The sequence below is a fragment of the Typopeltis vanoorti genome, chromosome 4, assembly GCF_054136105.1.
Source record: "Typopeltis vanoorti isolate ZY-2024b chromosome 4, IOZ_Tvanoo_1.0, whole genome shotgun sequence".
Lineage (NCBI taxonomy): Eukaryota > Metazoa > Arthropoda > Arachnida > Uropygi > Thelyphonidae > Typopeltis > Typopeltis vanoorti.
In genome coordinates, this window is record NC_143552.1 from 160698349 (window position 1) to 160722855 (window position 24507).

Genomic DNA, 24507 nt, shown 5'->3' on the forward strand with positions numbered 1-24507 from the left:
AATAATTTGTAAACATTTTTTGTGATGCAAGCAGTGCTTCGTTTAGTCCCTAGTGCTTCATATGTCATTTTCTGTTATAGGTATTTGAAGATTGAAGAGTAGGACTTGAGTAAAATTTGAAAAATCAACAAAGCTAGGTTTGGAGAAAAGGAGAAAGGCTAAAGCCTGGATTGAGGTGTATTGGTCTCTCACAGATGCATAAATACATTTTATAAATACTTCAATTCTGACCTGTCTTCTGGGTTGACTGTTTTTCAAGTGTACAAGTTCATTGAAACTGTTTCCATTTCAGACATTTACAAAGGAAACAGTACTCATCCAAGAACAGCTAATTCTCTAGAAAACATTGCAACACAGCATTAGTTTTAAAGCCTTGGAACGTTCACAAAATCACATATTGCACACAGGCATAAGTATATCCACGAAGAGTAGGTAGACTGCATGAAGCACTGTTTGCATAAAAAAAAAAAAAAAAAATTAACAAATAAATTTATGTTAAAAAAATTTAATTCCATATAAGTGTTAACATTTGTATCACCTTGTTGCCACCTTCCCTTTCTAGGAAATTCTGCTTATCAGACATGGTACAGAAATAAACTCCATGTCTGTGTAGTTATAATTGCTGTCTTATTGAAAAATGAACTTTTTGCCTCTGCTGTCATATTTGTAACAAATGTCTTGTAGGTATGCCAGTTTCTGAAAGAGTTAAAATCATTTATCTGATAGCAAACTGGTTGTATCATGCAGGAAAGGAGAATGGTTAACAATTCCAAATGGTTGGCTCTGCTATTTGGCCCCAGAAGTTATTAGAAGCTTGAGAGCAGGTAGCCAGCAAGAAGGAGATGATTTACCTTTTTGTACTGCATCAGATGTCTATGCATTCGGGTAAGTCGTAAGTATAGTGGCATATGTAAAATTGACATAGCATTTTTTTCCCTAGTAATATTGGCTACATCATAACAGATTATAGTTTATAACTATGGAATATAATAGCAGGATTATGCTACCTGCTGAGTCTTGGTGTATAGCCATGAAAGAAAATTTCACTATTATTATTATTATTACGGGCGACTCCAAGGAGTCCTTGGACTCATCGAGGGAGGCCCTAAACATCATGTCACAACTATTTGACATTCACACAGTGTCTATCATGCTTTGCCTTGAACTCATTCACTGTCATAGCACCCCCAACAGACTCTGGTAGCTTATTCCACTCATTCACCACTCTAAAAGTAAAAAACCCAGCTCTAACACCCTTACTAACCACACTCTTGCCCTGCTTCCATGGATATCCCCTAGTCCTCCCACCACCAGTCCTGTTCTCAAAATTATCCTCTGAATTAATCCTATAGAAACCCTTTAGCAATTTGAATGTCTCAATCATATCTCCCCTTTTCTGCCTATCCACCAATTTCTGTAACCCACAAATCTTCAACCTGTTTTGATAAGGTTCATTCCATAGACCTGCTATTATCTTGGTCACTCACCTCTGGATCATCTCACCCTCCTTCCCATCAAGAAGAAACCTAGATGACCAGATCTGGGCACAGTAATCAAGATGGGGTCTTATCAAGGCACGATACAAAGGAACAATAACTTGCTTACCTCTGCTTGTCAAAGTATTCTTCAGCATCCAAGTGATTTGATGAGCTGATTTAGCCACTTTTGTGATGTGCCCCTTAAACTTCAACTCCCTGGCCTCATCAATCTCCTGGAGTTCAGTTCCACTAATGTGATATACTGCTGCTAATCTTTTCACCCCAAAATGCATAACCTTACATTTTGCCACATTAAATTGACATTCATTCTCCTTAGCCCAGACCTTCAATCTATCCAAATCATCCTGCAAAATTTTGACATCTTCTGCATTCACTATTTCCCTACCCAACTTAGCATCATCAGCGAACAAATGAACCGTTCCTCTCAGATCCTTTCCTATATCGTTAATGAACAAATTAAACAGCAGTGGTCCAAGAACAGAACCCTGCGGCACACCACTAGTCACAGGCCGTCTTTTGGACTCTACTCTCTGGTATCTCTCCGTCAACCACCCTCCTATCCATCTCACCAACCCTATATCCGTTCCCATATATTGCAGTTTACAGTTTAGACTTCCATGTGGTATCCTATCAAAGGCCTTAGCCAGCTCCAGCAGTATCACTGTAAACCCATTACCCTTATCCAGTTCAGCCGTATAAAACCTGAGCAAGTTACTGAGGCATGATCTACCCTTCACAAAACCATGCTGTCCCCATACAGTATCTCATTTTCATCAATTTCCTGTATTTTTCCCTTGACTATTTTCTCCAAGACCTTGACAACGACTCCTGATATGCTGATTGGTCGGTAATTTGCAACAGTAGTCTTGATCCTTCTTTATGCAGTGGAACTATTTTCTCATCTTTCCACCCCTTCTGGACTAAACCAGACCCAAGACTTAGATTAAACAATAAGATCAAGGGCACTGACAATTCTTTAGCTGCTTCTGTAAGATCCTTGCTGATATACCATCTAATCCCACAGATGTATTCACATTAAGGTTCTGTAATAGACTATTCACCTCCACTTCATTCACCACAATTCCCATATAAACTAATGGTTCCTTCAACATCACCACCCGGATGATATACTCTTGCAAAGTGCTCACTCAGTAATTCCACTATATCAACTGATTCAGTGACCTCTCTACCATCGGCATTCCTTAAAATCATTCTGCCGTGTACAGTTTTTCTTTTACTAGCAGCATATTGAAAGAACTGTTTGGGATTCTCTTTAGCTTGCATGGCTAATTTCCTCTCATAAGCCGTTTTTGGTTTTCTCACTCGTTACCCTTCTGGCCTGCACTTTATACCGTTCATCTCCCTACAGGTCACCTTTCTCCTTAAATTCCTTCCACAGTTGTTTCTTTTTTTCAAACTCAAGTTAAATGGTGTTATTAAAAGTTATTCACCCATTTAATCCCTACTTGATTTACTATTCGGACTCTAGATATACAGTCAGCCATAACCTCCTGCAAATGCTCCTTGACCACTTCCCATGCCCTATCAACATCCAGCCCTTGCAGTTTTTACATGCCATGGCACTGAACCAAGCAATCTCCTAAGCTTGTCATACTTGCCAGCGCGGTAATTCCATATGTACACTGTCTTAATCGAAAATTTCACACATTTAGCCACCTCCCTGGTCAATTCCTTCATTAAAGCATTATAACTAATACTTTATTGAAGGTCATCACAAAATTACTGCTTTCTTTCCATATATGGAATGCAGAGTCATTTCAGTCATTTGTTTTGCTTTGATATATTTTAAATGTGTAAATTCGTATGGTAATAATTTTTATAATAGTAGCTATATATAAATTTATATATAGTTTGCTATTTGCTAAAATAGCTAGTTTTCAGAAAGTAAATTTGGTCAGAAAGTAAATTATACTAGACAAGAAAATATATTCTTATTTTTATGCTTTATGCAAGTGGTGTAAATACTTTTGTTTAAGCTCTTAGGTATAATTTACTTTGTGACCAAGCAAAAAAAAAAAACTTGTTACAACCATCTTTCATTCAGATTATTTTAATAATTTTGTGATATACTTGTATATGGAAAATATTATTTCTGCAGTGATTTATTGTGTGCACAAATCTAGCTTCCACTGATGAGATCTCAATAAAGGTTGAAACTAGTCTGGGTGGTGACACTTTTCATAATGCATAGCAGTATACATATCCAAAAGGAGGTGTAGTGTGCATTATGACAGTGGTTCTTAACCTTTTAGTAGTTGCGGCCCCCTAGTTTAAAAAAAAAAATCGGAAAACAGAAATCAACTTTACTTAAATATTACTGTAAAAACTTTACTGCATTTATATTTAGGAAATCAACTAATGTTCTTTGTTTGCTCATTTTATAAGAGGAGTAAATTTTAAGAAATAACAAATCAGAATTACAGCATTGAAAGTTTCGAAATTTTTTGCAATTACTTGAGAGTAACACTTAACGTTGTTAAGTGCTACTAGTATTCATATTAGTATTGTTTAAAACTTCAGAGAATCACTTCTATCACATGTCCATTAGCCAGATGTCACGGCTTGCAGCATTGCCAGCAGCAAAAAGTTGACTTGTAGTGCCACCACAAAAGAAACTACTGCATTCTTCTTTCTCAGAAGAAGAAGAAAGAAGAATGCTTTTGTGGTGGCGCTACAAGTCAACTTTTTGCTTCTGGCAATACTGCAAGTCGTGACATCTGGCTACTGGACATGTGATAGAAGTGATTCTCTGAAGTTTTAAACAATACTAGCTCCGATCCAGCTATGATCAAAAGAAACTACTGCATTAAACGACATAATTCTGATTACTAATATAAAACGATACAAGTTTGAAACAAAGTAAAATAAAGAGCAAAAGATAAAGATTTGCAAAATTTTAAAAACTAGAAGTGTTCTATAAATTTTTTGTGGCCTCCCGATTAAAAATCACTTCCTTATGCGATATTGAAGCAATTTTGCTATAAGCAGCAACCTAACATAAATCATACATTTACCAATCTGAAATTGGTAATGTATGATTGTTTTAACCAGTTCTAGTTCCAGATATGCCATATAGGTTACCTCTCTTCTCTGTAACATACACATCACAATTTTATGCAAGCATTCCTCTCACACAGAATGCCTTCCATCCATCCACTCCCAACCTTGTGTCATTTAGCATGAGATTAGGAGTGGATGACCTCTGGAACTCTTATACTTCATTTCCATGGTCAGACTAGTGCTGCTACTTTTCTGATGCAAACACCTACTCTGAGCAAATCACAGAAATTACCCTCACTGACATGAAAGGATTCATTCCCCATTCTACTCAAAATTCTCATCCACTTTCCAGATCTGGTCTGGTTTTTTGTTCAACAAATTGTGTACCAAAGTGGGTAAAGGAAAAATCTTGTTGCAAGCCACTTGCAACAAGAACTCCAGCCTCATACTCTTTTGCCGAAGCACATAATAAATGCAAAACAGCCATCAACAAATCCAAAACTGACTTCATAAGAACAGCTAGCAGAAAACTCGTCTTCTGTTCAGGTGGCATCCATTCCTTCTGGGCCCTGGCAAAGGCTTTAGATGTAACTTCCTCTCACCTATGCTCCACTTCTCTTTCATCCAAATTTCACCACTGTCACATCACTTCACCTCATACTATATCAGAAACTGAGCAACTTGTGCCCCTGTGGTGTTTCAGAAAAAAAACATCAGAAGAATATTAAACAACTTAGGCACTAAAAAATTCTTCTAGTCACAATAACATCTCTTACAATCTTCTGTTCTTAGCTAGCACATTGAAGCAAATATGCTCCAACCTATTCTGAAGAATGTCTGCCATCCCATTACCAATCAGTTGGCATCACCTCACTGCTCTCCAAAATAATGGAGAAAATCATCAGCGTTCAACTTCTCCACAATCTAGAGGCCTACCAATTAATCATTAACCACCAGCATGGATTCTGCCAGTTTGGATCCACAGCTGACCTCTTAGCCTACATCATTCACACTGGACACGTGCCATGAAAATGTACAGAAAAATATGTTGTTGTTCTTGACATTTCCAAAATTTTTGATTATGTCTGGCACCATGGACTGCTCTGTAAATTTCTATTATTTGGCCTACTTTCCACTCTGTAATTTGGTAAAAAGATTACTCTTAGAATGCACTGTACCATGGTGTGTGAATGGCTTCTTCTCTTCAAGTTTCACCACCAGTGCAGGAATATCCAAGGCTCTGTTCTATCATTACCCTCTTTCTAACCACATATCAATGACATGCAAAAGGTCTCCTTTTTCTGTGGATTTAATATTTTAAAATCTTGAAAATTAAAATTTTAAAGAAGTTGACAACATGTATATACAAGCAGCCTAGTCATGAAGATACTTCGTGCGCAAACTTTTATTTGCTTATACTTGGGTAAAAGATAAGAACAAGATGTTGAAAGATTATTTTCTGCTTGGTTAGACTATAATAAAATTAGGTTAATCCTTTATCCAAGTGTATGCAAACAAAGTTTGCACCTGAAGTATCTTCAGGACTGAGGCAACTCGTAGTAAAGGTGGACCAAGCTCTCATCACTCCTTGTCTCGGTATCCCATAATGCAAAGCACATCTCCTTGCGGACATGTATAATGTTATGCATTAAGGAAAGGGCCACTACCCAGACTGGTTTGGACCTTTATTGAGGTCTCGTCAGTGGGAGCCAGACCCAGAAGAGGTGATACTAAGGCAGAAGCAATGGAGAGGTCATGTTTACTTATACGAGTTTCCAAGTGGTGTACCACCTTATTATTAAATTATTCTGGATTTAGAGAAAGATGTTGGAAGTTTATTTTCCACTTGGTTAGACTATAATATAATTAGGTTAATCATTTATCCAAGTGTATGCAAACAAAGTTTGTGCCTGAAGTATCTTCAGGACTGAGGTAACTCGTAGTAAAGGTGGATCAAGCTCTCATCACTCCTCGTCTCAGTATCTCTCATAATGCAAAGCACATCTCCTTGCTGACATGTATAATGCTATGCATTATGGGAAGGGTACTAAGGCAAATGATGTGAAGTCATTAGCCTCTATATATGAGTTGTCCAGTCATAAACTTACTTCATGTGCAAATAAATTAAAAATATTACTGTGAATGAGGAATCACTTAAAACTAAAGCTACATGACTGAAAGGAGACCCTCTCCCTCATATAAATTACAAGAAAGATTGCAGAAAACTGACCATAGCTTCTGAGCTAATGTACATTTCTTATCTTGTCTATTTTCAACTTTGCCAATCAGATTGTTTTCTATATATGCTTCAACTACAAAAAAAAAATGGTAAACCATGCTGGCTGTAGCTTGTTAAACAAGATCTCTGTTCTTTTTGTCAGGGAAAGGAGGGAAAATTCAACCACTCACACACTTACCCTTCAGCACAGTTGAAGATAGTGCACCATCAGTATATTTTGCTTGAACAGTTGAGGGTTCTAATCTTTGGGAGAATGCGGACTGGAAACTGTCAAAGGACAGAAGTAGATGGAGTAAAAGAGGAGAGAGTGAAGTTATTCATTGAGTTTTAAGATGGACTGTAAAAGTATGTTAGTTTAGCAGTGGCTCTTGTTTCATTGATTTTAGAGGAGCGATAGAGTGGAGGAATAATAGTAGCCAATTAGCAGATCACTATCCATGAAAGTATCTGTAGAAGAGTCAGAGCAGAAACCGACATCTATGAGAGAGGGATTGAAGTGAATCTGTGAGAGAGAGAGATCGTTAATTAGCCAGATTGCCTTCTTGCTAGAATTGAGCAATCTTAGAGGGATTTTAGTACTCCACTCCAAATATGGGAGCAAAATTCCATGGCTGAGCAGATTTGAGCTTTGTATAGAGTTTTCAGCTGTGAATGTGTGAAGTAGTGTCTTATGCAAAGAAGTACATCAAGTTTTTTGGCATCTGCCGAAGCTATCGCGGAAATGTCATTGTGCCAGAAAGATTGGAGGTGCAAGTCAGTCCAAGAAGAGAAATCTGATCATGTTTGGATATCTCAGTATCTGAAGGTAAGTGGGACAGATGCAAGCTCTTTCTTGTGAGAGATCAGACAGAACTGAGTTTTGGTGGCATTGAAGTTTACAAGGTTGTGATTGTCCCACTGAGATATAGCTAGAATATCTAAGTTCAGGTCCCTGGTTGCGGTAGATCTTGAGGATAACACTAACAGGTTTATCAGATGAAAAGAAGAATGCAGTGTACTTTCATCCGCAAAACTATGGATAGAATTAGAAGTCTGTGAGAGCAGGTCATTTATTTTCAAAAGAAAGAAAGTGGGTGAAAAAACAGAACCCTGGAGTATTTCTGCATTGGTGTGAAAATCTGAGGAGATTAAGCTATCCACCATGACATGTAGTGAGCAACCAGTGAGAAAGTTGGCAATCCAGTTGCAGAGTGGAGAAGGCAGACCATAGGATGTTAGTTTGGTGAGTAGGCCCATGTGTCAAACCCAATCAGATGCCTTTGAAATGTCGAAGGCAAGCAACCATGTGAGTTTCTTCATGGCTTGATTCTGTAGGTGGGTGGTAAAAGCAAGAAGATTAGCTGTAGATCGCGAGTAGCGGAATCCATGCTGCTGGTCACTGATTAGTTGGTATGTCTCTGAATGGTTCAATTCGCCATAATTTTTGATAGAACTGAAGTGAGACTGATTAGATAGTAGTTCGTTGGTTGACTTTTATCACCTTTCTCTAGAATGTGCTGGATGTGAACCTTTTTCCATGTTGTCAGGTAGATTCTAGTTGATTAGGATGGATTGAAGAGGTGATACAGGATAAGTGTTAGTTCTGGGACACAATTTTTTAACACAATAGGTGGAATACCATCAGGGCCAGATGCCTTGTTTAGGTTAAGGATTCTAAGGATTTCTTTTTGTCAGAAGACAATGGGAGACATGAAGTAAGCCGTTCTTTGTGAAGTGGAGGGAACTTTGTCCAGGTCATCAACGCAGGAATTGGAAGAGAAGAGTGATGCAAGTAAGTTGATCTTGTCTTCTGGTGAGGTGACTACAGTAACATTTGGATGTGCGAGTGGAGGGAACTTTGTCCAGGTCATCAACGCAGGAATTGGAAGAGAAGAGTGGTGGAAACTGTACAGGCAGAAGTTGCACCAAATGGCCTTGGCAAGAGACTAGAACAGGTGTCGCCAAAGTCATTTGTCCGTTGACCCCTTCAGGCGTTTCTTGACTTTTTATCGACCCCCTATATTTTACTATTACATAATTATAATAGGACAAGCAAAAAAAAGACACTTATGTGAGTTTTTAGATTGTTTATTTTATAGTTACAGTGTTTATTGTATGTATAATATAGTATATATTATTATATTACTATTACTACTACTATTAATATCATGGGTATTACTACCAGCGCTGCTCAACTCTTCAACATAGAGAAGTTTATATCGTGAATGAATAACGATTGAATTATAATATGTATGTTGATGAATTTTAGAACATTAACGCTCACTTGTATGTCGATGCTCAAAAATGAGACTGGGATCGAATTCTTTTAAGTATCAGTAAATAAGAACCACGCACGTGATGCAATCTCGCTCCCACTGCGCTGGCTGGCAGGAACCACCAACATCCGTTTATTGGTAAATACGTCATTTTGGCCTACTTAATTGGCCTCAGTAACTATTTTCATGGCCTTACTCCATCTTACAGGTCCTATTCATGGACCTGTAAGATGGAGGTACTGATCCCACGATTCACTCTTAATTGTGTTGTCATTACCTCCATGTCTTTTGTCATGGAGTTAATCCAAGTTAACCGAATTAAATATTGCCCATACAATGATGCCTTATATTTTTCTGTCGACCCCCAATCGACCCCTAACAATGTCATATCAACCCCTTTGGCGACCACTGGTCTAGAAGGAGGAACTGCCATTTTGGCAAGAGGCAAATTTGCAGCATTTGGCCCTTACAAAGTCTGACTTGGACCTGATGATTCTTTTACAACTTTTGCAGGCTGCAGTATAGGCAGGCATAGCAGCTGGAATTTTGATCTTGAGGCAATCGCGATAAGCAGAGATTTTTTCTTTTACACATTGCCACACTTTTTTGAGATCCAAAGTTTGGATGGTGATTGAGAGTTTGGACAGGAATAGTGGATGAAAGCCTTCATTCCTGTGAGGATGATTTCTGTTTTTCTGTCTGAGCAGGTGTTTGGATCAAAATAACTGAAGCAGTAGTCAAGACATTGGAAGGAGGAATAGAAGTCACAGAGGTCCTTCCAATTGGCACCCTTGTAGTGCCAAAGGCCATGAGACTGTGAATTAGTAGGTGTAGGTTTCTCTGACTCCAGCCACTTAAGGTCTCTAATAAACAAGGTGGAGGTGTTTCACCGGGTGATGAAAGACATATACCACTCAAAGGTTAAGTTGGCATTTCCTCCAACTAGGGATGATATGCCTTTGTGGGGGCAATGCTTGCCAGGTTTGCCAGAGCTCTGTTTGCGTAATATTGTGCAGTAGTAATGACGTGCATTATTAGATAAAGAACTCTCAGAAGAATTAATGAAATATCATAATAATGTAATTGGTGTTACTGAAATGAAGAATAAAAATGGTGCAATAAAACAGATATGATAAATAATACATACATCTTCAAGGTCCACCTTTCCTAATTGGGTTGTGGGGGCAACAGCTGCAAGAGGAAACTTCCAGTGATCACGATCCTCTGCCACCAAGCTAAGGTGTTCTGGTGGGATTTCCAAACGTGTCCACCCAAGGTGTTGGATATAATCTATTGGGCGAGTCCTTGGCCTTCCACGTGGCCTCCCACCCTCTGGATTGGCAAAGAGGGCCTGCTGAGGGAGCCTCTCTTGTGGCATTTTGATCAGGTGCCTGTACCAACGTAACTGTGATCTCTCAACACGGAGAAGCAGCGGTTGAATATTGAGGGTTTCCCGAATTGCAGAGCTTCTGAGTCTGTCGAGTCTTGTTAGCCCCGCAACCCCTCGAAGGAATCTCATTTCAGCCGCCTTGGATTCGTGTCCGCATTCTTTCGGTCATTACCCAACTCTCATGACCATAGGTGAGGATGGGGACATAGACTGTATTGAAGACAGCCAGCTTTGCCCTCTGGCTTAACTCCTGCTTCAATACTACCGAACGGCCAAGCTCCCACAGTATTGAGCTTGCTAAGCCAATTCAAGTATCTAGCTCTATGTCCCATTTTCCATCATTCGTGAATATGGATCCAAGGTATTTAAACTTCTCCACCTGCCTCATTGGGACTCTACTTACATGTAGAGTGCACTGGGATGGTTGTCTTGAGACCGCAAATGTTTCAGTTTTGGCCACACTGATCTTCATTCCGGCGTCTGCACAAACAGCTACAAACCTATCCAGGGTCTGCTGAAGGTCATCTGTGGAAGAGCTAAGTAGAACTAGGTCATCTGCAAAAAGCAGTCATCCAATGCTACATCTTCCAATTCTGATACACTCACTGCCTCGGCTGTGCCTATCAAACCAGTCCATAAATATTATGAAAAGGAGGGGTGACAGAACACACCCTTGGCAGAGGCCAACGAAGACCGTGAAAGGTTCAGACTTTGTGCTGTTTACCCTGACACAAAACTCCGGGCATTCATGCAGGGACTTGATGATGGCAGCTAATAGTTGGCCATCCACTCCATACTCCTGTACTACTTGCCAAAGCTTATCTCGAGGAACCCGGTCATATGCCTTCTCCAAGTCCACAAAACATGTGTAGACATTCTTGGCATATTCCCAAGATTTCTCAAAGACTTGCCTTAAAGTGAAGATTTGGTCAGTTGTGCTTCTACCAGGATGAAAGCCACATTGTTCTTCCTGGAACTTTGACTCAACACTGTCCTGCACCATCTTTCCAAGCACTTAGCATACACTTTCCCAGGCAGGATGAGCAGAGAGATTCCACGATAGTTACTGCAATCCTTTTGGTCTCCCTTCTTAAAGACGGGTATTATTATGCCTGTCTGCCATTGCTTTGGTGCTCGCCCAGATATCCAAGCAGCCAGAGAACACCGTCTCGATTTAAGGCTTTTAGCATTTCGGTCCGAATTTCATCATCGCCAGCAGCCTTGTCCGATTTTAGCAATTTTTATTGCTAAATGGACCTCTTCTGCTGTAAGACTAGTCATTGCCCCGATCTGCACCTCTTGGATATCCACAACTGCTGGGCCACCCGGGTTAAGAACGCTCTCAAAGTATTCCCTCCATCTCTGGAGGATATCCTTCTCGGTTGTTAAAAGTGCACCATCAAAGGCCTTAATTGCCCTTGCTGTGCACGATTTCCTTCCTCGAAAGCCGCGGATGGTCTGCCAGAATACTTTGTTTGTATTTGCATAGGATGAGTCTAATCTTTCTCTGAAGGATTCCCAAGCCTTCTGTTTTGCTGTCTTTACTGCCTCAGCATACCGCAAACGGATCTCAGGTGACCTGTTTCTAAGCCATGTTAGGTAGGACTCCTTTTTTGCCCAGACGGTTTTTTGGACTTCTTGGTTCCACCAAGGTGTCCTTTTCTCACTGCCCATTGCCACCCCGAGCCGCTTTCTGCCACAGCATGAGCGTGCAGAGGCAGTGACAGCTGTTCTGAACAGCTTCCACTCCTCCTCAACATCTGCAGTATGCTTGGGAATCTCTTTGAACCTGGAGGAAATGTCATCTGCAAAATTCTTCCCCACAACCTCATTTTTCCAATGTCTCCCATTTCACGTGGTATAGCTGCTTAGGCCTACCAGCGTTGATGGTAGCATCTGGTTTCTGAAGCCGTAGAGTGCACACAACAAGGTGGTGGTCAGTTGACAGTTCTGCCCCTCTTCTCACACGAACGTCCAACACTGAGGAAAATAGGTCTGCTGAGACTATAAAGAAGTCAATTAAGACCTAATATGATAAATAATAAAACCAGGAAATATTGATCGGGAGAGGTATCTATCAAGGGCGAATAGTCCGGTGTGTATTAGGTGTACGGTGCTCATCCAAGAAATATCAGTATCACCAATATTATATTTTTGCATTTATTCTCGTTAAAGACTCACCCAATTGTTTGCAGACTTCGCGTGCGATTCCTAAAATCGAACACTATATACTGTACTAATGCTTCATTGTCCTCTTCACGAGGATAATACTTAATGAAGATTGCACTTTTCGCCATGTAAACATTGCATCACATTCGCGTTAATAGCCTGGGTGTGCTTTCAAAATGCACACATCTTTGATTCATTCGAAAAGATGTAAAGAGGGTGCATTGTGTCAAATTCTTAGTGTTGTCAGACTTATGTGTTCGTCGAACATGTTGTTTATTATTTTAACGGTATAATAGAACACAGAAACTAAGTAAATAATTAATTTATTAACTTGATGCTGATATTTCGCTGGTATTATAACCAGCATCTTCAGAGCACAAAAACACTTTGTCACAATACGCGAGACTAAAACAACATGGTGTACATTAACAAAATTGTAGCAGTAACACAAAGACTAGAGTCCTGATTTTGGCACCCTCTATCTGAAAAAAAAAAAAAAAAAAACGCTATCATATATTGCTAGAGTCCTAGAAAAGTGCTAGTTTTTCCTTAATATGACTGTCTCCCAGATCTTCGGCAAGTTAATACAGCCATATTTGTTGAGATTTGGGGTGTGTTTTAGGGCTTCTGTCATCTCTAAGAACAATCTCTCTGATTTATATGGGTTTCTGTGTAGTACTTTTGTGTTTTTCCAGTTGATCCTGTGTGCAGGGGTATCCAGAGCATGGTCTGCTAGGCCCGACTTCCCATAATGATATTTCCGGACGTATCGTTTATGTTCGCTGATGCGGATATTCACAGTTCTTCCTGTTTGACCGTAGTAGGCTTGATTGCATGAGCAGGGTACTTGGTAGACTCCTGGATGTGATAAAGGAGGAATGCTGTCCTTGGGTGAGCAGATGAGGGTGGCTAATTTGCTACATGGTCTGAATGTAGTGCGTAGTTTATGTTTAATGAGAATTCTTGAGATCTTTTCGGATGTGCCTTTAATGTAAGGGATGGTGACTGTTTTGTTGTAGTTCTCTGTGGTGGATGGTGGGAGGGGTTTCTTAGGAGTGTTTAGTATTTTGTTTATTTTTTGTGGATTGTAGCCGTTGGCCAAGAAGGTGTGGCGTAAGTGAGTCAGTTCAGCAGTAAGAGCCTTGTCATTTGAACAGATTGCTCTCGCTCTATGGGTTAGCGTTTTTAATATGCCATATTGTTGAGAAGGATGATGGTGTGATTGTTTGTGTAAGTATCTGCCTGTATGTGTGGGTTTTCTGAAAATTGAAAATGATAAGGAACCATCTGGGAGACGTGTGATGAGTGTATCCAGGAAGGGCAGACAATTGTTGGCTTCTGGTTCCATAGTGAAGTGGATTTTTGGGTGTTGGCTATTTAAATGTGCTAAGAATGTTTTCAATGTCTCAGGGCCATGTGGCCAAATGGCAAGCACATCATCAACATAGCGTAGCCAAAGTGTTGGTTTGAGAGTGGCTGTATTGATTGCTTGTTTTTCCAGGTGTTCTATGTAAAAGTTGGCTAGGGGGGGAGAAAGGGGGGAGCCCATGGCTGTCCCATCAATTTGTTTGTATATTTTCCCTTTCCATGTGAAATATCCTGCATGTATTGTGAATTTGAATAGTTCAAATATATCAGATATTTGAATTTCTAATATTTGAATTAAATTCTAAAGATATGTGGTGATATATCATCCATTCCCACAGCCTTATTAACATCTAACCCAGGGGTCGGCAACCTTTTTGGATTGAAGAGCCATTTTTAAAATTATATCTGTTAAAAAAAATTTTAGGGAGCTGCACACAGTGATGAGTAACCAAAGGTCCGCTGGTTACATGTGGCCCTCTCAGGTTTTTTGTGCAGTCCACGTTGTTTGTTTTATTCGGCGGAATTAGTATATTTTAATTAAAAATCTATTTTATGAATGTTGATTTTTACATGTGGATTTATTTGTGCAGGTTAGAAAATTAAAATATACCTAAATAATGGAAAATAAATTAATACTTTCTTATCAAAGAAAAAGAAAATATTCTTTATGCGAATCGAACCGAGTATTTGATTTGCTATTTAATTGCTCATCACTGCTTTAAATTTAGAAAGTACATTCAAAAATATTATAATTAAATTATTTATTCAATTTTTTTTTTTTTTACAGTAACACATTATCATACTTGTAAAACACAGGGGTGGCATGTCACATGAAATTATGATATTTTTAAATATTAAATAATAAAACAAAGATTTGCTCTTCCTTACAAAAACATATGTATAAAATCCAGTAACATACCTATTTCTTTAATTTTTTTTTTTAATTTAAAATATCTTCTTAGTGCGACTTTTGCTGTTGAACTTCTTGGGATAGTTTCTCAATATGCATGAATACGCCGTAATTTTCATTTTCAAACATGACGAAAGACTTGTTGTTTAATAGGTTTCTCGACTTACTTTTAAGAAAAAATCATATTACAGAAACATGTCGATTCAAAAATCAATAGAAGTCCAAATGCGTATGTTTGAAATCACTGAATGTAAGTGTCTGGTAAACAATTCCACGAGTCAAATACAATCTGATCTTGCTTTTTAAGAGCTTCTATTTCAGACTATTTTTTTGTATTGCAAAGGTAGATTTTTGTCTTTCCACTCCTCCAAGTCAGCTTTAAGATTTCTAAATTTTGAATTTCATAAATCCTGGGTTTTCAGGTCCTCTAACTGAAGATGAAATGCAGCCTCATCAATTCCAGCAAAAGGTGAAAAATTTAATTCGGTAGGATTAATTTCAAGTAGTCGCAATAAAAATGACATAGTTGCCATGTTCTTTCTAAATTCCTCAAATCTCCCATTAAATGCAGATCGCATATTTACCAAAATTTCTTTGAAAAAGGCTAAATTTATGAAATTATTATCAGCTTGTTATTGTTGATATTTCTTCAACGTAGGAAAATGTAATAATGTGCCTTTCTCTAAGTCTGTCGCAAACAAATATAATTTTTGTTTAAATGAAATCTCTTCTTCTAAAAGCAAAACTGCTATATTTCCCTTTCCCTGTAGTTTCTTATTTAGTGCGTTTAAATGGGAAGTCATATCCACCATAAAGTAGAATTTTTGTAAAATGTAAATAGAATGTAAAGATGGATTATCGTGTATGATTTCAAAGAGTTCAAACATGAAAGTATTAAATTTTTCAGCATCGCATGTGCTATTTTCAATTGTAAAATATCCTTGACTTAATGTAAAATGTCCTTAATTTATTGCAAATGCTAAATTTAGGGTTTTTACTTTCTTTAATAAATTACATTCATTTTGCATTATTCAAAAATGGATTGTTTAATAGCGAAAAGAGCCACAATTATTCATTCAAAGAGCCGCAGGTTGCCGACCCCTGATCTAACCCAAGCAACACTTGATACATCTGATTCTGTCACCTTTAATTCTCCTTGCCTCCCTTCTACATGTTGCACAGCATCATTCATACCACTATGATATACACTGATGAACTTTTCTTTAAATAATTTCACTGTATCATTTGCTATGGTTACTTTGCTGCCATAGCTATCTGCTAGTGTCAACCTGCCATAATTATTTTCCCTCTTGCTTGACATATAGCAGAAAAATTCCCTTGGATTAACTTCTAATCATATATAGGTTCTATGTAGTTATATATGCCAATCTTAGATATTCTAAGCTTATATGTGGTATCCTTCCAAGAGAAATAGCAAGTGTGGATTTTGATATTAAGAACAGCTGACACAGCTAATCTAAGATGGTATGGTTATTTAAACAGGATAGGATAGGAAAGACTAGCAAAAGAGACGTGTGATGACAGGAAAACAATCAAGATCGAGGTGGAATGAAATAGTTTAGATTGGAAGAATTACCATCACCTTGCTTATTTGGAGACCTGAATGAACTTGAAAAAAAGTTCAGAATAGAATCAACAAAAATTTAAAATGCCATTTCATTTCCTGTTTTCAAATGACATCTTTTGAAATCTATCAAATTTGAGTCTTAGGATTTCACAATTCAAGGTTAACACATATTTAATTCAGTGTTACTAAATAAAAAAGCTGGTGATATAGATTCAAGAGTGTTTGATGAACAGATACCAAAAAAGTTTGAATTTGTATGGATAACTTATTCTACCATGTAAAAATAGCCTGCATTGATGGTGAATTTAAACAAGTTAACAATATCTTCAGGGAAATAAGTTTTTCAGACAAATTGAAGGAACAACAATGAGCCATCCTATATTATTATTATTATTCAGGCCTCCATGGCATCAAAAGACTCATCGTGGGAGGTCCTTCCTAAGAAACACAGTCTATCAAGACTCATCGAGGGGAGGTCCCCCCCTAAGAAACACAAAGTCTATCATACCACTCCTTGAACTCATTGACCGTTCTCGCTCTCACCACTCCATCAGGCAATGCATTCCATGGTTCAACCACCCTCCATGCAAAGAAACCACTCCTCACCACCCACAGTTTCCTTTCGTAATGTCCAGGGATGGCCTCTTGTCATCACTCCTTCCCGCTGTTCAACCAAGTGAAAGCACTCCCCAGTGTCAACCCTGTAACTACCTCTCAACAGTTTAAAAGTCTCAATCATATCACCTCTCCTTCTTCTATCCACCAAACTCTGCAGTCCACATTCTCTCAGCCGATCCTCATAACTGCCATTGTACAGTCCTGAAACCATCTTTGTTATCCGCCTTTGTACCCTTTCCACAGTTAATTTATCCCCTTCAAATCCTAGGGACCAAATCTGAGAACAATAGTCCAAGTGTGGTCTGATCAGGGTCTTATACAATGGAATGATAACTGTTTTATCTCTGCATATCAGTGTCCTTCTCATTATTGCAGCAATCCTCTGTGTTACCTTCATCACCTTTGCAATATGTCCCCTAAATTTCAGGTTTCCATCAATCATCAACCGCAGATCTCTTGTCTCCCCTACTTCTTCCAGTATAACTCCTCCCATAGGGTATGCAGCATCCCATCGATGTTTCCCAAATCTCAAGATCTTACATTTTGCTGCATTAAACCAACACCCACATTCATTTGCCCATCTATCTAGCGTATTCAAATCCTCTTGCAGGGCTACCACATCTGCACTATTACTAATAATCCTTCCCAGCTTCACATCATCCGCAAACAACTGAATATCCCCTTGCAATCCACTGACAGTGTCATTGATATAAAGGTTAAACAATATAGGTGCCAGTACTGAGCACTGTGGGACCCTACTTGTAACTCTTTGCCTCCTTGAAACTGTCCCACCATACACAACTCTCTGATACCTATCGCACAGCCAATCCTGAATCCAGTTGACCAATCTGACATCCAGACCCATGTGCTGCAACTTAAATATCAGCTTATCATGTGGCACCCTGTCAAATGCTTTCGCTAAGTCTAAGAAAATGGCACTATATGCCTTTCCCCTCATCTAATGTTCTTGTAACTTTATTATAAAAGGCTAGCATATTGCTAAAACAAGAGCACCCCTTCACAAATCCATGTTGATCTCACGGATAACACCACCCTCATCTGCCCAATGCTGTATACGATCCCTCACTACTTTCTCCAAGATCTTAACAACTACTGATATCATTTGTTTTGGCCAATTATTTTATGGAGTATCTAGAAAACCAACTCTTCCTTACCATTTTCCCTTTGCCTTGTTTTTGACTTCATTTTATTGATGATATCTTCACCGTCTTGTCCCACTCAGAGAACAGAATTACATCTTCTGGATAAAATTAACTCCTTGTTTATAGAAAATCTTCCTTTACTGGCAGATTAAGTCATTCCTCCTCAAACTTACTCTGACCATCCAGAAAACTGACAGTTTTCTGGATGGTAGTTTTCATCCATCAGCCAGACTACATTCTGATGTGAAAAGAATTCCCATACTCTTTTATTCCCATGAATAAAAATAGCATGAATTCTTCACAAGCACAATCTGTGCACTTTCTTCAGACCATCTCAGAAGCTGCTTTTTCTACCATCCACCAAGGATGAGTTATCACCTTTCTCCTTATCAGGTGTCTATCAAGTGCCCTGTTCAGGTTAGCTTTGTTACTTTGGACAGACTGGCTATTCTGCTAAAATTAGAAATGCATGAACATCTAGGCTGCATTGCATTTTTAGAATCCTACAAGTCTGGCCTAGCCTTGCTTCTCATGCTGTTGACACTAGATAGAGAGTTCTGTGGAACCAGACTGAGATTTTATATTCAAGTAGATTCATATTTGATCATGTGCTTGAAATCATCTGAATCTTAACCACTCTGATTGTATGCCATTCCAAAGTTCTGGGAGGTGATTATCATTAACTACTTTTTGATTACATTATTTAATTGGGTTATGAAAACTATCCAACGTTTTTTTTTAACTCTAATAATGCATTCTCCTGTCAACTCAACTGCGAACAAGACACAATCTAGTAAAGCGCATGCTTACTAGCTTGTGTTTGGTTACAGCTGATATACATAACTTATCCCTTGTGATTTGTGTTTGAATGCAGTTAACTGATCTCTCTTCTCCCTGATGATGTCCATGTTACATGGGATAAAATACATTGAAGTCTTTAATCAATTCTGTAAGTTTTCTATACATGTGTCAGCTATATATGTGATTAACAATATGTCAAGTGCACATGATCCCTAACTTTTCATATGCAATGCTACTTTTTAAAGTTTCAGACCCTTGTTCTTCTGATTTCTTTATTTCTGAGATTTGTTCTGTTGAGGTAAAGAATAGAGAATTCAGATATTCTGAGTGAGTATTCTATTGCATTCAAAAATTTATTAAGCCAATATTTGTACTCTCTAAAATTATATTCTCTGTAATTCTGTTCTCAATAGAATAACATTAAGAGTGATGATTGCCTGAATAAGAAATTTAGAGATTTTTTTCTGAAGGCATATTTGAGTTGTCTTAGGAAAAGGGGGGTTTAGAGCATAGTTTTTTATAATAACTAGTTTCTTTGATTCTAGTTATTCTTAATAAATCATGTTGTTTTGTGAAAAATTCCCTAAAATTTACTCCATTATTGGTAGAAATTAATGCAACTCTTTTTCACCAGGACTTATAATTTTTCTTAAAATTCACACATTGGCACAAGAAAAGAATGAATAAAATTTAATAAAAAGTCATATATTTTAATCTGAAAATTACAGATCTATTTTAAATAATTAATGATACAATTAAGTAACTGCTAAAAATACTATGTTTCCTCAGTTTTTGCTTTGCACTGTTTTATGCATAACATCACGTGGCTTTCACTGTTTAAAATTAGTCCTTTGTTCTAGTTCTACCTTTTATTCTGTTACCTAATACCACTTAAGATGATCTGTAATTTTCACATAAAAATGTATTAGGTTTCTTTTCATTAATTTTATTCATTCTTTTCTTGTGTTATCATGTGAATTTTAAGAAACGTTATGGCACAAGTATCCTTAAAGCAACAAATATCATATATGCTGAGACAGTTTAATACAGTCAGCTTGCCATCTCTCTGCCGCATTCCTCTAGGGATAAGTATAATATGTCTGTAGAACTCTGTGTTCATGGGCTGGCTTGCCTGAGGGGTGGAAAACTTGGGTTTCCCAGAGGATAAAACCCTCTACCCACATATGAGACCAACTAATTCACCATTTAATTAAAAAGATCTGATAGAGGTTCCTCACCTCATAGTCAGGATTCAAACCTGGGTCTGTTCAACTAAAGGGCTCATCTATACTAACTGATTTACAGAAGCTCTGTTCACTAATTAGTTATTATTTGAACTTTATTATTAGTTATTATTTGAAATTTGGGAGGCCTGCTGATGTAGGCCTCCCAAATTTGGGGAAGTCGCATACAACCAAATTTGTTGAGGTTTGGAGAATTTCTTAGGGCTGAGGCTGATTCCATAAAGAGTCTTTCAAATTTGTATTTGCTACGGTGTATCACTGTAGCTTTCTTCCATCGTATTCTGTGGCGTGTATCCAGAGCATGGTCCGCAAGCCCAGAATGACTGTATTTGTGAAAACGGATGTAGCCCTTGTGTTCCGAGAATCTGATATTCGCTGTCCTGCCTGTTTGGCCAAAGTAAGACAGTTTACAGCTGCAAGGGACCTGGTAAACACCAGGTAGGTCTAGGGGAAGTGGTTGGTCTTTAGTGGAGCGGATAAGGGATGCCAATTTTCTGTAAGGTTTGTAACAGGAGGTCAGGTCATGTTTTTTTAAGATTTTGGTAATCTTTTCCAAGGTGCCTCAGATGTAGGGAATGGTGATGGATTTAGAGAAATTCTAAGAAAGAATTTCTTAGAGAAATTCTAAGAGAAAAACTAAGAAATTCTCCAAACCTCAACAAATTTGGTTGTATGCGACTTCCCCAAATTTGGGAGGCCTACATCAGCAGACCTTCAGCCCAACGGCCAAGAACACCTACTTAGCCCGCTAGAGGGCACCATCAGGACTGTTAGGAGAACAATAGCTTCATCTCTTCATTCCCAGTTTCTGTGTTGTAGTGCCTACGTGCACATAACTTTTTTGTAAGTTCCTTTAGAAGATGGCAACGTGACGTTGCCGAAATATCGGAAAATATTTATTAAAGTTTAATTTAATTTATATCCTTAACTACGTTGTTCTATTCCTTAAGTGTTTTAATAATGCATAACCAACGTATAAGCCTGTCTACGAGTTCACTAATTAGGAACTTAAAAATCATTACAAGTATTTTGCATTGTATCTTCAGTGTAAGGGAATATGCATATAAGTTCAAAATACATCAAAAATGTAACCTTATTTAATAATTTATGCCATTCCACAGCCAGTACTGACTGCTAGATACCATATTCAGTACTGAGTGTTAGGGTGCTAGGATTATAAGTAAGATTCCAGTCTTACAGCAGGTGATGAAATTTATTTAGCACCTAAAAACATTCACAAGTTTCCAAGCTCATTGTGAGATTGAAAACTGATGGGTAGGTGACTGTGTCACTAGGGAGAGATAGGAAGTGCACCAACATTGAAAGGGTTCAAGGTGAAATAGAATAAAGATTTTAATGTATAAAATAGAAGGCCAATCCTACAACAAATGTAGTAACTTGTAGATTCCAAGAAATAATCTTATACTTCTTTCTCAACCATTTTCAATCCACTGCTGAATGAAGGTCTCCCCCCCCCCCATGATTTTCCAATTTTTCCAGTCTTCTGTTTCTTCCATACAATGTTCCCTCTAAGATGTGTGCGCACGCACATGTTTTACAACTAGTGCACAAATCAAAAAATATGCACACACTAGATTTTCAAGATGAAATTAAAATTTACTAATTAAAGAAGTTCCACCTAAACATTAACCTGTAAATTCTTTAAAAAATATGGTAACTCGGCAACGCTCAAGCCTATAACCTCGCATTTTTTATTACATTCTCGAAGTTGCACAAAACTTATAAATTATTAACAGTAACCCTATTTGAGGTTAGCGATTTGATGTAGTAACTTGATAGAGTCCAAGAAATAATCTTATACTTCTCTCTCTCTCTCTTCTTTCTCAACCATTTTCAATCCACTGCTGAATGAAGGTCCCCCCCATGATTTTGTGTAATTTTTAAGTAGCATATGGAATGGCACGTGTTTGTTTACATCTCAGGCCTGACTCATGGAAAATTCCCAAACATGATTGGCTGATCAAATTAGTTCAAGATTATGACAAATTAAAACAATGGTTTCATAATTTTAATAAAAAAACTTAAATTGGAGTACAATTAAAAATATTGTAGTATTTCAAAATTCTCTAATTTTTAAAAGGAATTTTAAAATTATAGACTAAATAATAACATTCGTGCACACTCAGTGAGATACAACCAAGTTAATTAAATCTAGCCTCTAGGCATATCTTTTAGCTCTTGTGTTGCCCTCAGCAATGTTTAGTGTTGGTTCAGCTTTTGCCTTGCCAAATTATTCAGTGAATAGTGTACATTTGTAAATTTATAAAAACAATAAAAAAACATTCTTCAAATAACAAAATTGCAAAAAACTGATGCACTATGTCAAATTCAAAGAAAGCAAAAACAAACTGCTAGCTGCTTGAAAAGTGAATGCCTGGATGAAATAGTGAAAACTGCTACGCCAAAAGCTCATGAGTTGATAAACATTCAGCTGCGTGAAATATTTATGTATGATGCTACAATTGGTGTTGTTTGTATTTATTGTCGTGATGCAAAGGTTGCTGGGGATTTTGCTAATGGTGGAGAAGTTTGATGTCACTTGGAAGTTGGACTTTTTGAAATACCATTTGACAAGTAAAATACATCTGGATGGTGTACACAAACGTAGGCAATAAAATTGTTCGTTGCCAGCTACAGGAGTACTGCATATGCTACATGAAAGTTCAGATGACCGAGAGAGAAAACGATCAAACCCAGAGCAGATTAAAGTTCTTATTGACAGTGTCTTTTTAGTTGTTAAGATGAATAACTCTTTAGTTTCAGTTCAACATATTAATGAACATATGGAAAAGTATGTTCAACTCCCAGACAGCTGGCGAAGCAAAAATTATGCGTTTGAATTCTGGAAACAATCGATTTAATTGTTGAAAATGACATGTTTGAGCAAATTGCATCTGCAAATTTCCACACCTTAACCATTGATGAAAGCACTGATATAACTGTTAACAAATGTCTCATTCTCTATTTTAAGTTTAGACCTAAAGATTGTAATGAATATAAAACATATTTTGGCAGAATAATTCAGTTGCAGGCATGTGATGCCTCCTCCATTATGTTAGCTATTAAACAGTTTTATCAAGAAAAGAAACTTGATCTCCAAAAAATGGTGAGTTTACCTCTGATGGAGCCACAGTGATGCTGGGCAAAGTTAATGGTGTCGCCGCAAAACTTAAATTAGAAGTTCCACATCTTGTCCAGCAACACTGTGTAGCTCACCGTGAGGATCTGGGGATCTGTAATACGTGGAAGGAAATTAAACTAATTGGAGATATTGATACATTAATGAGAACAGTGTACACACTCTTTTAAAAGATATGAATTTGAAAAAATTGTCGAGGCGTCTGAAAATGAAGCTATTGCCTTCAGACCACTCAATGAAGTGCAGTGGCTTTCCAGACATTTTGCATTGCAGGCAATAATAAGAAACTATGTGGGACTGATCACATATTTTGAAAAAGACAAATCAAATGATCCCATGGTTAATTATTGTCACAATAAATTAACTAACGTGACATTCAAAGTAGCTGTTAATGTTTTAAGTGATGTTTTTGAAGAAATGGCTTCCCTGTGCAAAATCTTACAAAGGAGTAACCTTACACCACTAGACAGTCATCATTTTGCCAGAGGGAAGATTAACAAAATCAGGAATTAGTATTTAGAAGGTGATGCTTGCTGGAGTGATAACAGAGTAAATGCTTTACTTAAACAAGAAGAGACTGAACCAGTAGATACTAGGCCCTGTTAAATTTTATAAATTGTTTATGTGCACATTTAGAGGACAGATTCCCTGAGAATGGTCAGTGTTTGATATCTCCTCTATTTCACATTGTGATTTCTCATTTGGTAGTGAACATGTTAATGCCCTTTGTCTTAAATATCATGATTTTCTAGATGATACTACAGAAATAATTAGTCAGTTTAATGATTTCAAATTTTCTGTACAAGAAAAAATTAAATGCAAAATGATATCAAATTTTACACAAATGGTTGTATTTGCTCTTCAAAATGAGCAGTTTTGTGATTTGGCAAAGTTGATGGATATTACAGAACCTTCCTTGCATCTAGTGCAGGCTGTGAGTGAGGTTTTAGTGTAATGAATCAAATAAAAAACCAACTTAGAAACTGTTTAGGAGAATGTCATTTGGATATGCTAATGAGAGTGAAAAGTTACCAATTATATGGAAATTCAATTAATTTAGATAGTGTGTATAAAGAGTGGGT

General features: G+C 37.6%; 1 protein-coding gene across 4 annotated transcripts in view; it reads left to right on the forward strand.

The window, feature by feature from the left end:
- The window catches only part of LOC150107798 (kinase suppressor of Ras 1-like), a 441142-nt gene that overhangs the window by 376828 nt on the left and 39807 nt on the right, over positions 1–24507 (forward strand). For 2 of the 4 annotated variants that reach the window (XM_090391553.1, XM_090391554.1), the window contains exon 17: positions 727–885. In XM_090391553.1, the coding sequence (XP_090247679.1) occupies positions 727–885 (159 nt within the window). Of the gene's footprint in view, positions 1–80; positions 413–726; positions 886–24507 lie in introns of those variants that run through there. The other 2 variants (XM_090391555.1, XM_090391556.1) reach the window with 2 other exon arrangements.